This window comes from Lutra lutra, chromosome 18, assembly GCF_902655055.1.
Source record: "Lutra lutra chromosome 18, mLutLut1.2, whole genome shotgun sequence".
Lineage (NCBI taxonomy): Eukaryota > Metazoa > Chordata > Mammalia > Carnivora > Mustelidae > Lutra > Lutra lutra.
In genome coordinates, this window is record NC_062295.1 from 1,874,939 (window position 1) to 1,887,576 (window position 12,638).

Consider the following 12,638-nt stretch of genomic DNA (forward strand, 5'->3'; position numbering starts at 1 on the left):
TTGTATTTCAAAGGATACCATCAAGAAAGTGGAAAGATAACCCACAGAATAAATGAAAGAAAACTTACAACTGAAAAATAAGAACACAGATCTTCCAGACTCATTCTGTAGGACACCATTATCTGGATACCCAAACCGGGAAAGACAGCAGACCCATAAAACTACACACCAGTATTCCTTATAAAGAAAGATGTAAAAGTCCTCAACAAAATACTGGCAAACTAAACCAACAGCATAGTTAAATGATTACACACCATGCCAAGGGGGATTTATACCAAGGATACAAGGATAATCACCACTGTATTTTAAGTATACTTGAATTAAAATAAAAAGCTTAATAAAAAAATAATTCAACATATGAAAAACAATATATGTAACACACTACTTTGGATGCAGGAAAAAATAAACACAATTTTATTCACTTTTATTTGTCTCAAATGGTACTGAAGAAGCATGGGACAAAATCCAGTGCTTTTCATGATAAAAACACTTAACAGACTAGAATATAAAGGAATTATCTCAACCGATAGTGAGCATTCACAAAAACCCTATCGCTAACCTCAGATTCAATGCCGAACAACTGGAAGCGTTCCCCATGAGATCGGGAAAAAGGTAAGATGACCACTCTCCCCTCTGCAGCTCAACAATGTGCTGGAAGGTTCAGGCAGAGCAATTAAGAATGAAACAGAAAAGGCAGCTGGAGAGGAAGAAGCCAAACTCTCTCCATGCAAACATGACACGATCTTATATAGAGAAAACCCTTAAGAATCCACAATAGCAACTTTTAGAACCATTAAATAAGTTCAGCAAGCTTAAAGGCTACAGATGAACACGCAGAAAACCGTTGTGTTTCTAGACACTAGCAAGCAGTGAATGCTCCAAAAAGGAAATCGAGAAAACAATTAAAATTAAAATCAAATTAAAACTGAAACTTAAAACACCTCCCCAAATATCTGTGATTTATAACGGGGCCCCAGGAAATGCCTCCCTGGCGATCTCTGAAGGATGCTAGCGCTGCCACCTAGGACCTCGCCCACCGCCAGGCTGCCGGTGGAAAGGTGTCTCCCCACTCCCGCCTGCTGCCTCCAGACCACGCCTCTGCCCTCCCTGCTCAGAGCACTCAGCCCCTTTGACCAGGAGGGTGTCATCCCACTAGACCACACTCCTTCTTACCCAGGACTCTGCTGCTGCCTGTCCCCTTCCGCGCTCGCTGGAGTGCTTCATTCTCTAAACCTCAGCCTTGCCAGTAACGCCTTGCTCCAAACACCTCATTCTTGGCCCCCCATCTCCCTGTTTAGCTTCTTCCCTCTTGCACCTGCCCCTCCCAGTAATTCTTTGACCCCCATGGAGACACCTGATCGTCGCCCCTAACACTGCTCCACTAACCGTCACCGTGTGCCTGGCCGGCTTCCCTAGCCGCTCCGATCCCGGGGCCCATCACAACTTTGACTCCTTGACTCCGACAGACCTGTCGACTGTCCGCTGAGCTGGCGCTGCAGGTCCTCAGCCCAGCTCCCACCAGGCTCCCCGCCCCCCTGCACCTACACCTGAGCAGGGGAACTTGGCTGGAGAAAAACTCTCCTCTGGGCGGACTGGTTTCCGGGTCTCAGTGAAGTCCTCTGGCCTTGCAACCCACCCACGTCCCCTGGTCAGTTTGCCTCACACCGCTCTGAGACAGCACTTTGGAACCTCTTCTCGACCCTGCAATGGACCGCAGCCTTTCTCCCCTCTGCACCGAGGCTGATAGCTGTGCTGGCCTCACGGGGCTCTCTGTGTGGACCCTGACCTTGAGCAAGTCCACACAGATGGTGCATCCGCTTCCCCCTCTGGGAAATGGGAAAGCCACAGTACTTGTGACTCTGTTATAGGATTAAATGGGATATTACGGGGAAAGTGCTGAGAACAGTACTTGGTACAGAGCAAAAGCTTAATAAATATTAGTTCTTAAGGCCTGTTACAAACGGAGAACCTGAAACTCAGAGACGTCAAGATCCAAGGTCAGCCATGGTTCATAAAGCCGGCTTCGGGCAGGGGGCCGCCTGGAGCCTCAACAGGGCTCTTTCCTTCGTGGATGTCATCCTCACCTCCCCGGCTCCTACACTCTCCACTTCCTGGGAGCTGAATGTCGGCATCGCACCCAAGCTCGTCTCCCAGCCTGTGGTCGGCCTGGCTCATCTCCCAGTCTGGAGGGCCGTGCTCACAGCCGGGAAAACCCCGAGACCCTGACCGTGCTTCCCTTGCTGCACAACCCTGCACAGACATACTTACTGTGGCTGAGCCTCCGTTTCCTCCTCTCCGACAGCCCCTTACAGAGCGTGAAGGCTCTGTAAGGGGCTGTCGGTAGGGTGCTGGGCTGGGGGCTGCGGCGTGGGCCACCATCTGTGCAGGGAGGGCTCGGGCTGTAGGAGACACCGTCCATGCTGTCTGCGGCAGTCACAGACCTGTGCCCTTACGGATCCATGCCTGCCGGCTAGTGCCACAGGTGCCCTTAGCCTTTCCATAGTGGGAGCACAAACTCCGTAAAAGGCTGCTTCCCTTCTGGGATGCCGAGGCCCCCGCAGATCCTCCCCCACCCCCCCACCCCTGTCCCCGGCCATGGCAGGAAGGGACGTGGGCCACCTGGCGCGTGGCTGATGGCCGCTGCCGTGTCTTCCCGCAGCCCACGTCGCAGCTGCCGCTGGGGGCATCAGCTTCTTCTTCACTTACCTCCCGTACCTGTACTTCACGTTCAGCTACCCCCAGAGGACGCACTTCCAAAAGCTGGCCTTCTGTCTGCTCTCCAACGTGGCCAAGGCGCTGGGGGTCCGATTAATCTCCGCATTTGAGATAAAAGGTGAGCCCTCTCTTTCCCGCGGGGTGGGGGGTGACCTTGAAGCTCAGAGGGGCCAGGGGACCTGCGTTTCTGCGAGGCCCTCACAGCAGCTTCGTTTAGCCTCAGGGGCGCTTGCAACACTGGCAACCGCCGTGGGTGGTAGGACACGGTTCACGCCACGCGGCTCTCGGCGGTTTGCGAGCCCAGCTAAAGCCAGTAACGACTTTGCAACTACAAGCCGACGTAGCTGCATGGAAAAGACAGAGTTGAGTCGGTGAGCACATTAGAACTTTGCAGATAACAGAGGGCCATTCGCAGACGCCACGTTCCTCGCGCACAGACTTGGGGGCGGCCCGGGGGCCTCGCAAGCTCCACTTTGGGAAGCGCACCCCCACGGGCTCGCATGTCCTACCTTCCGGAGGCGGGAGAATTCCTCAGAATGTCGATGGCCACCGCAGAAGCTGGCAGCGAACACACCCAAACCGAGGGCCCGCTGGGCTCAGGAGGCTTTCTGGGTGGAACCGGCGCCCGTCTCGGCAGCAGGAACCGCCCGTGGACACCCTAGCAAGCGACTTCACGGCGACCTCACAGCTCAGCGTTGGCTTCTATCTCGAGTTCTGGTTCTAGACGCTACGGCTTGGTTTAGGGACAGGCAGCAGGGATGGGAGTTCTAGGTTGGGTCTGGTTTGTGTGTCTTCTTCTGCAACAGGGATAATTTCCAATGACCTAGAACCACCTACCAATTTACTTCTCTGTTAAACAGGGTGGTCTCAATGGGTTAAGGGTGTGAAGGGTTAAGGGTGTGAAGCTGACCAGAATTTATTGCTGGTGAGTGGCTGTCCTTAAGAAAACACTGATGAGGCCACACTTCCAGAATGAGCACGGGTGGGGGGGAGTAGAATTCATAAGGTCTCTGTGACTCCTCCTATGTTAGGGAGTGGATAGGGGAACTTTATGGGGACTTTCTGTTGACAGCTGAGATTCTCTTCTCCTCGCCGGCTTTCTTGAAGGGGAGCCAGGGAGTCTGTCCCCACATCCGCACCCCAACCCCTCATAAACGAGAGAGCCTTGGGGAAGGTGCTGTGGTGCTGACCACATCGTGGAGGAGAACCCAGGAGAAATTTGCCCCTGAGAACCTGGCGGGGCTGCAGCCCGGGGTCACCCCGTGAGGGCCGTCCAGGGACCCTTAAGCAGGGACTCGATTTCCGGTGGTCCCGGGAGGACAGAGCCCCCACTCCGGTGCCTGGCAGAAGCACTTTGATCCCCATCACGGCAAATCCTCGCAGATGCGTTCTCCAGGGCAAAACGCAGCACAGTAGAAAGCAATTAAAAACCCAAGGCAGTAAGCCACCGTAGGTGAAAACCAGCAGAAAAGTCCCCACGTTTCGGAATTACCAAGGCTCAGATTGTTAAGACAGCAACGCTCAGTAAACGTTCTTCTCTAAAGGCCGTGTTTGCGTGTACTGGGTGGGCTCGCGGTGCCTTTGAAACCGCCGAGAGAGGGTTATGACCTGGAACTGGGTTAGAAGAAACCACGCAGGAGGCAGCAGAGAGGACCAGAAAGATGCAAAAATGTGCACGAGAGCTGAGAAAGCATTCAGAGAAGAGTGGGGAGGGCTTGGCCCCATTCAAGCAGAGGTCCCGCAGGAAACGAGAGAAGGGAGCAGAAGAAATGCTTCTGAAGAGACAGAGCCCAGATCCGTCCCCAAACTGGACGTCAGGAGGCCCGGCAAATCCCAGACAAGAATACGAAGAAGACGTCTACATGGGACACGCCAGCGTCGAGAGAGCACAGCAGGCGGCAGGAGGAAAACCTTACGAGAAGCCGGAGGAACGGAAAGGTGAACAAAAGTGCTTTTCAACGGGAGCCGAAGCCAGTGGTTCGCCCTGAGAGAGACGCCTTCAGTTTTTGTTGTGTTTTGAACAGGTGAGATTAAAATACATAAGAGGGGCTCTTTGAGGGGGTAATGTCAGAACCTAGAGGGCAGGGACGGCTGGGTGGCTCAGTTGGTTGGACGACTGCCTTCGGCTCAGGTCATGATCCCGGGGTCCTGGGATCGAGTCCCACATCGGGCTCCCGGCTCCATGGGGAGTCTGCTTCTCCCTCTGACCTTCTCCTCGCTCATGCTCTCTCTCACTGTCTCTCTCTCAAATAAATAAATAAAATCTTTAAAAAAAAAAAAAAAGAACCTAGAGGGCATAAATACTTTCCAGGAGGAGAGGAAAGATAATTTACTTCAGGTTTGGCTACACGGAGCCAATCACGTTAATTCAGTACTGAGCCAATGGAAGACTAGAAGTGTCGGATAGAGAGAGAAAGGAGTAAGCAGGAGATTGGCTGAGTCCCGAAGCAGACTTCAGGCCCCTGCCCACCTCCACTGCGGGGAGGCTGAGACGTCGGGGAGCAGGACGGGCTGGCGCACAGCAGTCTGGATGCAACGGATGGGGGCAGGGCAACGGAAATGGGACATACTTTGGTTTTCATGGGGGTATTTTTGTTTTGTTGGTTTTTTGCTCTGAAAGAGGACTGAGTGTCTACAGCAAAAGCGGGAGAAGCCTATGGCGTTGAGAGCTCCTGCGGAAGTGAGACGTAGGACCATAGCGGGGGTGGGGAAGGACTGGGAAGACCCCGCGAACGGGCCTCGCGCCACGTCATTTGATGACACAGTCTGGTTAAAGACGAATAATGTAGAGCCTACAACGATACTGAAAAAAAAAATTTTAGAAGTATAAATAATATACCAACGTTGGAAATGAAATGGAATCGTGAAGACCGGAGGAGCAAGGAGAAAAGGGGGAGGAAGAGAAAGGTTTGGAACAAATAGTCATGAGCTGGCGAGAGGCGAGTTGTGTGGAATGTGAGTGGTGCAGGGAGACCAGGTACAGGGAGACTGTCAGCTTGGACAAGCGGCAGGAGCGGGCCAGAGGCTGCCTGCAGACATCCGGCCAGGGGCGGTTGGGCGGGGGGATGGTGCGTGCGCTCTGGGGATTTCTGGGGCGACTGACCCCCCGGTGTGGGTCAGGTCCCACAGATACTTCCCTTGGATTGCTTGTTAAAGCTCTGTTTTGTGATTCTTTGGTCACACAGTCACAGTCAATACCTAAAGTTGACCGGCGATCCCATGTCTGCCGAGGTGGGGAAGGAGCCTTGCCCCTCTGCCCTCTGTACCCTGCAGATCTGCACTGAGTAGGGATGGACCTCTTGGGAGCCAAGTGTGCCCCGTGGCCATTGCAGCCTTGGAACCCGTCCTGAGTCGTGTGAGATCTGATTGGTGGCCAGTGAATGGCGACACTCTGGGAAGTCATGTCGACGCACCGGTCATGGGAATGGGATCCCCGTGGGTCTCTGGCCCCTGGTCCCCCTCACCCACGGGTTTGGAAATGCAGCCTCTGCGGGGCCCCCCAACCCCCAACACACCTGATTGGAACTGAATCCCCAGGCGCTCAGCAAGCACTGGCGACAAGGGACCTGGCCCATCTGTGCGCTCGTCCCCCCTCGAGTCTCTCCTGCTGTGTTGGCAGTTCCGCCACCACGAGCCTGCCAGGTGGCAGCAGACGCTCCGTATCTTGGAGGCTCAAAAGGAGAAGCTTCGTCAGCTGGCACTTAGATTTGGCACTTGGCATCACACAGATCACTCCCCACCCCTGGCGTCCTGGAACCGGTTCTGAGCCCTTCCTCCGTCCCTTCCCTGTTCCGGGAGTAGGTGTGCATGAGGCCCTGCGCGGATGGCCAGATTCAGAGCGCAGAGCCGGAGCCCCTGTGATCACGGTTGGCACCAGACGCTTGCTCCCGGGGTGCTGGTCCCCGGGGCTGGGCCGGTAATCCACACAGGGGGAATGAGAAAGCAAGCTGGCAGGGTAAGGAGGTAACTACCCTGACCTCACTTGGAGAGAGAATTAGCCCAGCAAGACAACAGGCCACCAGGGGCAGACGCATGGAGAACCCCCTTCTTGGCCCAAGGAAACCACTAGCACTTTTGACAATCCTGAAAGTGGTTTATCTCACTGGAGAGCCCACGACGCTCGCTTTCCCATTCCCTGTGCCCGTCCCTTGACTCCCAGGCAATCCAGTCCTGCCAGCAGCCTGGTTGCCAGCGGTATGGGGGGGAGCAGTTTGGCTTCCGTGCAGTGACGTCATCCTTCCTTTGGCTCAGGCACGGGTATGCGGTGGAAAACTATCGGCAGTGTGAGCGGGGAGTTTAACTTCTGCCAGTGTTGCTGCTGCTGCTGCTGGACGCTGTCCTGTACAGCGTGGTGACCTGGTACGTGGAGGCCATCCTCCTGGGCGAGTATGGTGTCCCAAGCCGTGGTACTTCTTTGTCACGGTGAGTACCGGTGCTGCTGTTCCATAGGCCACGTTAGACCTTTTTACAAGCCCCCACCCTGTACCCTCAGCCATCTCAGCGGTGTCCTGATGGAAATCTCCAATCCCAGGAAATCTAAGCCAGATTCTCGAGCCTGGATTCACCCCAAACCTACCAGCTGTGGTCGCCAAGGGAGCGTGATGACCGCATCTCAGTGTCTCTGACGTTTGCCCCCGTGGGTGTCCCATGCAGAGTCCCTTACAGGCGTGTCTGCGATGTCCTGGTGTGCCCACCCCCGTGTCAGGCCCCGAAAGTCTGCACGGGACACCACCGCCTCCCTTCCCCCTTTCTTGGCAACCCCAACAACTTCTCAGAGTCACTGTGTCCTTACAAAGTGGGGTCACCTGCGGGTGCAGTGTTCCCACAGCCCCACCAGTGGGCCTGTCCACGGTCTTTGAAGGGGGTGACCCCGTCTGGGGCGCTGCGTGGCTGCCTGCTGGCCCTTGCAGGAGTGTCCACCCCAGGATTTCCCCAGGCTCAGCCAGGGAGGCTGTCAGCCGACATGACGGCTTCCCCAGCTCGCTGGGAGCCTGGGTGCGGTGCACCCACTGTCGCTCGCCCCAACCTCGGGACCATGAGCTGTGGGCGAAAATGCAGCTTACCGGTAGTGAGTCCACGAGCAGGTTGCTTGGCTTCTCCGGGCACCGTTAAATGCTGGATACCAGGAAAGGTGGGGGGCTGGGGGCGGGCGGTGTGCAGAATTTAATTTACCATGCTATTTATCTTCCCGGAGACGACAGTTGATTCACCCGAACAGGCTAATGTCAGTTGACTTTCTGTCCACTGGCGCGGACAGTCCGTGCCCCTCACATGGCCCGTGCTGGACATCGGGGACCCCAGCAAACCTGCGGAAAGCAAGTTCTTTCAGGAAGAGCCCACCAGTTTGGTGAAGGGGATTGAAATCCAGCATCTCTACAAGGTATCAGCGCGTGACCCTCCCTCCTAGAATTGACGAATAGTTTGTAGAGGCTTGTGTTTAATTCTGACGGTGGTTACGAGGTTTGTTCTCTGGTAGAGGTGGGATTTCCTCCTGCGACGTTGTCCTCAGGAAAGGAATCGAATATGAAATGTCTCCTGTTTGCTGTCGTGCAGTGGAGTGGAGGAGGGTGGAGGGTCTCGGTGGCATCTCCTGAAACACTCTCCCTAGCCCCACCGCACCAGCGCGGTTGCCCAGGGACACCCTGGAGCTCAGCCCCTCACTGGCTCACGCCATTCCTCCATGGCTCACACACCCGGTCGCTGGGTGCCCTGGCTCTCGGGACGGGCTTCCAGATGGGGTGTGTTTGTCTGTCACCGGCGTCCGCTGGGCCTTTCCTGCATGCAGAGCCCCGCGTGACCAGGCGCTCCTGGGACAGGATGCCTAGACATTGGCCCTGTGCCCCCACACGTCCCACAGAGCACCATTTTCTCCTTCGGCATCTTCTGTTCTTCAAATGCGATGAGCGCAGGGAGAGGCGGTGTCCTTGTCACGCTTCGTGCCGCCTTCCTCTGCCTGTGGGAGCAGGAGTGAGCCAGGGAGGGGGGGCGGGGTGCTGTCCCATCGTAGCCCAGGGGACTCACAACACAGGGGATGGCTCCAGCTCCTTCACGCATGGCAGTAGCGGGAACAGCCAGGCACGAGTGCGGCTTCCGAGAGCAGGGATCTCCCCTCTGCTCGCAAAACAGGCTGTCTGCATACACGTGGTTCTGGCATGATTCCCCAGGGGCTTGCCACTTCACGCGGGGCAAGGTGTGGCTCGCCTGCATCCTCGAGCCCTGGCCTCTGTGGCGTGGGTGTCGGGGAGAACCCCCAGCATGGCATCCCCGTCAGGCTCCCCGGCAGCCCCGGGCAGCTACACCCGAAAGAAGGACTCCCGAACACATTCCCGTTTGGATTCCCACTGACAGACCGACTTCCCTGGGACTTGATGTGGGTTGTAGATGCTTCAGGAATGCCCTGGGCCCGTTAGGGAGTCGGTCACACGCTGACTCTTCCACAGGTGTATGACACGGGACGGGACAGCCACAGAGCAGTCAAAGATCTGACCATGAACCTGTACCAGGGGCAGATCACCGTCCTCCTGGGACACAGCGGAGCCGGCAAAACCACCCTGTGCTGCATGCTGGCCGGTACCCGGGCCGGGCCGGCCCCTCAAGGAATGGAGCCTTCCACCGGCCCCGAGTGCCTCCGTCGGCCCTCCTCAGAGCTCACCCATGTGTAATATGAAGCACTCGCTGTTTCCTTGTTTTACCGTCTGTGGTGTGTCTGGTGGCTCACGTGACCCCGTACTCGGGAGAGGGCATCGGTGGCTCTTCCCGTCTGGGGAAGTAGGTCTCACACGGTCAAGGGGCTGGCACACGGCTCTGTGCGTCTCTTCCCACAAGGAGAGGCCCAGGCAGAGAGAGCTTCTCAGACTCCCCGCTGGGCGCGGCCCTGAGACAATGACCTGGGCTGGAACCAAGAGCTGGACCCACTGAGCCAGCCAGGCGCCCCGAATCTGCTTAGGTTGACGTAGAGGAAGGAGGTACATGGGAAAGAAGGCCAAGTCCTCTCACAAGTTCATACTTCGGGAACACCGCAAACCACTGACTAACTAATTAGCATGCGTTGGATAAATGAAGAGCGTGTATTCGTAACAGTGAAATCTTATTAGCCTGCCCAAATTATGGAGATTACGTGGATGTGGAGAAATGACCTCAACAGACCATTTTGTGGAAAAGTCAGTTAAAAAAATCAGAATTTATATTTTCCCGTGTTTGCTAAGAACTTTAATGCATGAGGGACGCCCAGGGGGCTCAGTCGGTGAAGCGTTCTAGCGAACCCCATTTCTGCAGTATCGCCTAGCACATACGACAGTGTAATTTGCTTTCCGTGCACCCATGTGTTTGTTCCCTAGCTGGACAAGCACTCCTCAGAGGCAGGAGGGATGTCTCCGTCTCTGTTCCTGCCACACGTCCTCATTCAGGGTCACGGAACACACAGTCCATGGAGGTCACTGACCGTGACAAGGAGTGAGACCATCTGATGCGAGCACTGGGCATCTGTGAGCCGCAGGGCTGCAGGGTGCTCTGTGGGAACATGACCTTGGCATATGTCTTGTACTTGCTCCTAGGTCTTATTCCCCCTTCAGGTGGATGGGCCTATGTCAAGGGGTATGAAATTTCTCGCAATATGGCTGAGATCTGGAGGAGCCTGGGCTGGTGCCCCCAGCACGATATCTTGATCCCAGACCTCACCATAGACGAGCATCTTTCTTTCTATGCTCAGGTGCATCCACGGACAGCGGGCTGTGTTTCCTCTGTATCCGATCTGGGGGAGGGGCAGCCTGCAGCCTTCCGACCCAGCAGGCCCTGAAAACTCCCTGATCGAGGGTCCCTAAACATTCAGGAAGGGCCCGGGGGCATGGGGTATGGTTTGACTACAGAGGATATGAATCGGGACCAGCGAAGAAAAGAGACATGCAGGGTGAGGTCTGGGCCCGTGTCCGCCCTGCTGGGACGTGGCTGTGCACCCGGTAGCTCACTTAACCGGCAAGTGTCCAGTTTCTCTCGGAGCTTCATCACACAGGCCCGAAAGGTCCAATCCTGGGGCACACCTCCCCACTCCCAGCAGGTCTGGAGTCAACGCATTAGCATAAACTCCGATGTGGCCCCAGGGTACAAGGTGAATAACCAGGATGCCCATCACCCCAAGGATTTAGAGGTCCTTCCCAGTAGCTGGGGACAGAGGCCGGCCAGACTCTTCATTACACAACACAGATCTTTCATTGGTTGAGGCTCCCTGGGACACCTCCCGTTCAGTTGTGATGTGCGATCCTTTAATGTGCCACACTCAGCGTCGATGAGACGGATGTTCACGCGGTTCAAAATGCAAAAAGCCTTTTGCGCATCCCTTTCCCCAAAGGTGGTAAGCCTCTTGTGCCGAGTTTACGTATATGCTAGCAAAGTGCTGGCTGGACTGGTGGGCGTCTACCGGGGGAGGGCCCCCGAGACAGGAGCAGGGAGCGAGGTGCAGACAGTCCCGAGTCAGGAGATCAAGGTCTGAGCTTCACTCTGCCGGTTCGTAGCCTCCATCCACGTGGCCAGGACGACCTCAACCTTCCCTGTCGATCTAGAAAACGGACCTCAAAAACCGGGTTCCTCAAGGAGTGAGCAGTGTGTGCAGAGTGCCTGGGCGGGTGTGGGTGGTTTCCATGGCAGTCCCCTTGTTCTCCTGGACCCCACGCCCTCTGGGTCTCTGTTGCTCGTGGCGTGGACGTGCCTCTGCCCACGCCCTGACGTCGTTGGGTCTCCTGTGCTGGAACTTGTGTGTGTCTCCAGCCCAGACGCCTTCCTGAACTCCACAGGTGTGCACCTGGAGCCTACTCCGCAGCTGCGTGGACGCCGACCATCTCTCAGAGCCCAGGTCCCATTGGTCTGCAGGCCCCAGGGGGCCTTCCTTTCTCCCACCTCCACGCCTGGCTAGCACCCAGGCCTATCGTTCATCCCCTCCCGGATTACTGCACTCGCCGGCTAACTCACCCCCCGCCTCTGCTCGGTTGTCCGAATGACTGTGTTACCCTTCTGCTTGGCTCCACAGTGATCTTCCCTCCCACCAAGAGAAAGTCAGAGTCCTAGGATTGGCCCGCAGGGCCTTGCTTGGCCTGGTCCCATCACCCAGTGGCGTTTCCAGTGCTCTTCCAGTCCCCTGCTGTGCTCCTGCCCTCGGTCCCACCGGCCAAAGCAGCATGCCTTGCCGGCTCCGTCCCCGGCCAGCGCCGGCCACACTTAGGCCTCATGACCCTGTTTAGAATCACAGTCCTCGACCCCCCAAATCCCCTCCCATGTTTATCTTTCTCCTCAGCGCATGTCGCTGATAATAATCTATAGATTTTCCCCATTTCTCTTACTGTCTGCCTCACGCCCCTTTAATGAGAGCCCGGGAGAGCCTCGAGAGCGACTTCCCTGGGGTTTCCATCCAGCCCCCCAGGGCCCCCCGCCCCGCTCCACTTTCCTGCGGAGCTGTGCATTTTGAGCCACGGGAAAGGAGTGAGGGCGCTTCAGGGTCTCCTAAATGTTTCAGGCGGCGGATATTATATGACTTTGGTGAAGAACCTCACTGCAACACAGAGAAGATCTGCCGTCTGATTTATCACCATATCCCAAATGCGGCTTTGCAGTCCAGCAAGGGAGAAGAATTAACATTCATTCTTCCTAAAAAGGACACACACAGGTGCGGACCCCAGAGGACGGGAGGAGCTGTTTGCGGGGACGGAGTTCAGAGTCACCTCTCTGCCCGTCTCCCCAGCGAGGGCTCTCTATTCTGCTGGGGTCTGGACCCCCCAGGCCTTGGGCATCTGCTGGGAAGACAGCACACTCCAGCCAGATCACACTCGAAAACACGGGGCTCTGGTCATAGCCCCTCCCTCCTTCAAAACCCTCGATGGCTCCCAGTAGCCTTCAGGTTAAAGTCAGAAGCCCTTTATTGGGTGGCGGAGCTCAGA

General features: G+C 56.2%; 1 protein-coding gene across 1 annotated transcript in view; it reads left to right on the plus strand.

Moving 5' to 3' along the window:
* LOC125091113 (ATP-binding cassette sub-family A member 17-like) overlaps nt 1–12,638 on the plus strand; it is a 72,670-nt gene that overhangs the window by 18,634 nt on the left and 41,398 nt on the right. Inside the window, 10 exon segments of the mRNA XM_047714554.1 lie at nt 2,660–2,833; nt 6,967–7,023; nt 7,026–7,088; nt 7,091–7,137; nt 7,952–8,095; nt 9,156–9,285; nt 10,269–10,423; nt 11,060–11,194; nt 11,502–11,569; nt 12,218–12,367. Of these exon segments, the coding sequence (XP_047570510.1) occupies nt 2,660–2,833; nt 6,967–7,023; nt 7,026–7,088; nt 7,091–7,137; nt 7,952–8,095; nt 9,156–9,285; nt 10,269–10,423; nt 11,060–11,194; nt 11,502–11,569; nt 12,218–12,367 (1,123 nt within the window).